The 5,000-nt window shown below is 43.7% G+C and overlaps 1 protein-coding gene across 2 annotated transcripts in view; it reads right to left on the bottom strand.

Moving 5' to 3' along the window:
• rgl1 (ral guanine nucleotide dissociation stimulator-like 1) overlaps positions 1-5,000 on the bottom strand; it is a 42,712-nt gene that overhangs the window by 5,792 nt on the left and 31,920 nt on the right. For both annotated transcript variants that reach the window (XM_083554902.1, XM_083554903.1), the window contains exons 4-8: positions 4,711-4,785; positions 4,091-4,284; positions 3,772-3,896; positions 3,456-3,671; positions 982-1,085 (exon numbers count right to left, since the gene is read on the bottom strand). In XM_083554902.1, coding sequence (XP_083411028.1) covers positions 982-1,085; positions 3,456-3,671; positions 3,772-3,896; positions 4,091-4,284; positions 4,711-4,785 — 714 coding nt within the window. The remainder of the gene's footprint in view (positions 1-981; positions 1,086-3,455; positions 3,672-3,771; positions 3,897-4,090; positions 4,285-4,710; positions 4,786-5,000) is intronic.

Below are 5,000 nucleotides of genomic sequence, written 5' to 3'. Positions count from 1 at the left end.
GGTGCTTTATTTCTTTATGGTTCAATCTATCCATCTTGGTTCACCCTTCTAACTATTTTGATTAATCCATGTACCTTATTCAACCTGTCTGTCTCAGTCCAGTCGTCCATCCATCCATCCATCCATCCATCCATCCATCCATCCATCCATCCATCCATCCATCCATCCATCCATCCATCCATCCATCCATCCATCCATCCATCCATCCATCCATCCATCCATCCATCCATCCATCCATCCATTTTACTAGCTTGAGCTAGTCATCTGTCTCTGTCCAGTCCTTTATCCATTTTGGTCTGTCTGTCTGTCTGTCTTTCCGTCCATCCATCCATCCATCCATCCATATTTCTAGCTTGAGTAATTTATCTGTCTTAGTCTGCTCATCTAGGTCTGTCCGTCCATCCATCCTCCATCCATTCTTCTATCTTAGTCCATCCTTCTGGCTTGCTCCATCCATCCATCCATCCAACATAGCCCACGTATCCATCCCTCCAGCTGGGTCCATCTATTTTTCTATCTATCCATCTACACATTCATCCAACCATTCATATTAGTCCATTGATCCTTAAATCTATCTTGGTCTATTGAGCCACCCATCTATTCATCTATCAGTCTTGGTCAATCTATCTGTCCATCTTACCATTCATCCATCCATCCATCCATCCATCCGTTTTTGTTCAGCTCTAAACTATGTGTTTATGGTTTTTCTTCCCCTAGATGTTTTTTAAAAATGAATATAAAATGTATAAATATGTAAAAGTACAGACAGTGAAAGCTTTGTTACTGTTACACACATGCACGGATCTGAGAAGAAATAATAAGCGTACGGTTTTAAGGAAGTGGTGAGTCAGGCGTGAGCTGTGCATGTTAAAAAGCTGCAGTGTGTTACACAGAAATGTACTTTACTTTACACGGTGCAGAGGAAAGAGGAAGTCGTTCAGCAGAAAGCAGAAATGTTTCCACGGCGTCATGGACACTCACTTGTGTACGCAGGCCCACGCTCTCTTCAGGCGGTAAATCGGGTTGGACTGCAGGGCCGAGACGATGGCTTTCAGGGACGAGAAATTCTTACGAATGCGACACTCCTGAGGGAAAGAACACACGCTTGTGGACAGCTGTATTCCACAGTTATCTATCTATTTATCCATACATATCTATCTATCAGCCATTTATCTGTCCATCAATCCATCAATGTCTGTCTATCTATCTATCCATCCATCCATCCATGTCTATCTATCCATCCATTCATTCATTTATGTCAATCTATCCATTATCCATGTCTATTCTTCCATCCAACCATATCTATCCTTCCACCATCAATTTAAATTCATCCATCCATCATACATATCAATCTATCCTTGATCCATATATATACAGTGGGTACGGAAAGTATTCAGACCCCCTTAAATTTTTCACTCTTTTTTATTTTGCAGCCATTTGCTAAAATCATTTAAGTTCATTTCTTTTCCTCATTAATGTACACACAGCACCCTATATTGACAGAAAAACACAGAATTGTTGACACTGTTGCAGATTTATTAAAAAAGAAAAACTAAAATATCACATGGTCCTAAGTATTCAGACCCTTTAGCTCAGTATTTAGTAGAAGCCCCCTTTTGATCTAATATAGCCATGAGTCTTTTTGGGAAAGATGCAACAAGTTTTTCACACCTGGATTTGGGGATCCTCTGCCATTCCTCCTTGCAGATCCTTTCCAGTTCTGTCAAATTGGACGGTAAACGTTGGTGGACAGCTATTTTTAGGTCTCTCCAGAGATGCTCAATTGGGTTTAAGTCAGGGCTCTGGCTGGGCCATTCAAGAACAGTCACGGAGTTGTTGTGAAGCCACTCCATCGTTATTTTAGCTGTGTGCTTAGGGTCATTGTCTTGTTGGAAGGTAAACCTTCAGCCCAGTCTGAGGTCCAAAGCACTCTGGAGAAGGTTTTCGTCCAGGATATCCCTGTGCTTGGCCGCATTTATCTTTCCCTTGATTGCAACCAGTCGTCCTGTCCCTGCAGCTGAAAAACACCCCCACAGCATGATGCTGCCACCACCATGCTTCATTGTTGAGACTGTACTGGACAGGTGATGAGCAGTGCCTGGTTTTCTCCACACATACCGCTTAGAATTAAGGCCAAAAAGTTCTATCTTGGTCTCATCAGACCAGAGAATCTTATTTCTCACCATCTTGGAGAACTCCATGCGGGTTTTCCATGTGTCCTGCACTGAGGAGAGGCTTCCGTCGGGCCACTCTGCTATAAAGCCCCACTGGTGAAGGGCTGCAGTGATGGTTGACTTTCTACAACTTTCTCCCATCTCCCGACTGCATCTCTGGAGCTCAGCCACAGTGATCTTTGGGTTCTTCTTTACCTCTCTCACCAAGGCTCTTCTCCCCCGATAGCTCAGTTTGGCCGGTCGGCCAGCTCTAGGAATGGTTCTGGTCGTCCCAAACGTCTTCCATTTGAGGATTATGGAGGCCACTGTGCTCTTAGGAACCTTAAGTGCAGCAAAAAAATTTTTGGAACCTTGGCCAGATCTGTGCCTTGCCACAATTCTGTCTCTGAGCTCTTCAGGCAGTTCCTTTGACCTTAATGATTCTCATTTGCTCTGACATGCATTGTGATCTGTAAGGTCTTATATAAACAGGTGTGTGGCTTTCCTAATCAAGTCCAATCAGTATAATCAAAAATTTCTGGACTCAAATGAAGGTGTAGAACCATCTCAAGGATGATCAGAAGAAATGGAGAGCACCTGAGTTAAATATATGAGTGTCACAGCAAAGGGTCTGAATACTTAGGACCATGTGATATTTCAGTTTTTCTTTTTTAATAAATCTGCAAAAAGGTCAACAATTCTGTGTTTTTCTGTCAGTATAGGGTGCTGTGTGTACATTCATGAGGAAAAGAAATGAACTTAAATGATTTTAGCAAATGGCTGCAATATAACAAAGAGTGAAAAATTTAACGGGGTCTGAATACTTTCCGTACCCACTGTACATCCATCCATCCGTGTCTATTTATTCATACCTTCATTCAGGTCTACAAATCCATCATCATTGACTAGTAATTTATCCATGCTTATTCATAGCCATCTATCCATCCATCCATCCATCCATCCATCCATCCATCCATCCATCCATCCATCCATCCAGCCAGCCAGCAATCTATCTATTTATTCTTCCAAATCTATTTATCCACCATCTATGTTGATTCATTCATCCATATAAATCTATCCATCATGACTTTTCTTCTATCTACCCATGCCAATCTATCCATCACCAACGTCTATTCATTTATCTTCCCAGTCATCCATTTATTCATCCATTTATATTCATTCATGTCTTTATATCCAATCAGAGACTAATATTTGAACGTGTGAATCCTGAATACAATATGTAATTTAGTTGTAGGACTGCGTATTGTGTTTGTGTTTAAGTATAAGTGAGAGCGTGTGTACCTGTGCGATGTCGATCCAGCGCTGGAGGATCCGCGCTCGTAGGTGTGGTCGGAGGTGTCTCGGGTGGAGCACGGTGCTCAGCACACAGCCTGCCACGGCGTTAAACTGGGTGATGGTGGCTCTGACCGTGGGAGCCGCCTGTTTGTTCCCCTTCTTATCTCTCTGAGACCAAACGGAACCCAGACAGTGGTGAGGAACCACCTTCTTAAAGAGCAGCTGAGGACCACACGCACAGGAGAGAGGTCACTCAGGAACGCTGAGCTTATATTATATCATAATGTCATAAAGACCGAAGAATTAAAGGGTGCTCCCTCACAGCATCCATGTAGGTTAGCTGCTCAGCCACCAGGTCGGCACTAAAGGACAGGAAGTCCTCCTGAACCTCAATCTCCACTTCCTCATCCTCGCCCAGGCAGAAAGGGCTGTTACCATGGAAACCACCTGTTGGACGAAAGCAAAATGTCGTCAAGGCGTGGACTGGGTGAAGGTGAAAGTACAAGCCAATGAATAGTGTATATTCTCTGTGTATATTCAACTACGACAGGATGGCGGGACGTAATCTCGCTGTATGTGGACATTTATGGGCAGAGCAAAGAGATGGATGATTTGATGAATGAAAGGATGGATGGACTGACCGTCTGTTTCGCTCTCGCCATTGAAATGGCTCTGTAGCTGCTCTAGGAGGCTCTGTGCTCTTCGGGTCGGCTCGGAATCCGGCATTGCCTTCTTCAGAAACGCTAAAACCCTGTGCAGACTTGGGTACGACGGCGGCTCCTGGAAGTCTTCGGGACACTGATCTAACCACGCCCTCAGGATGGACGCTAACGCCCTGAAGAGAGAGACAGAAAAAAAAAAAAAAGAGGGAGAGAGGGGGAGAGAGAGAGGGAGAGATGGTGCAGGTTAGTCAAAGTAGAGATCTTTATCTTTACAGTTTCACTCAATGAGTCTTTGATCATTCACATGCGGTTACTTATAACAAAAAAAAAGTGCTGCCCTAAAAAATTCCCATTGTTTTCGTAATGTGTATTCAACACACGCACTAACACACACACACACACACGCGCACACACACACACGCACTAACACACACACATATGTGTCAGGATTGACACCAGTCTGTAGAGATATGTTCTCAGTGAACATTGTAAAATGGAAAACTAAACAAAAAACTGTGCGTGTGTGTGTGTGTGTGTGTGTGTGTGTGTGTGTGTGTGTGTGTGTGTGTGTGTATAAAAAAGGATTTATAGTGGCTCACGTTCTCACAGCTCCTTGATTTTCCCCGAATAGGCTCGGACTGCTCTCTCCATCGCCATCCTCCATGTGTCCGTACCTGTTTCACACACACACACACACACACACACACACACACACACACACACACACACACACACACACACACACACACACACACACTTCAGCACATAGCATCTTCAAAGTATAAGACGCATGACCTGTTTCTGTTAATCTAAGTAGCCTCTGTGTGTGGCCTCTGTGTGTGTGTGTGTGTGTGTGTGTAAGTGTTTCTGAAGGAGGTGTGGTCTATAG

This window comes from Silurus aristotelis (assembly GCF_946808225.1).
Source record: "Silurus aristotelis genome assembly, chromosome: 11".
NCBI lineage: Eukaryota > Metazoa > Chordata > Actinopteri > Siluriformes > Siluridae > Silurus > Silurus aristotelis.
The sequence above is the reverse complement of the archived record's forward strand: the minus strand, read 5'-3'. Positions and strand labels throughout refer to the sequence as shown.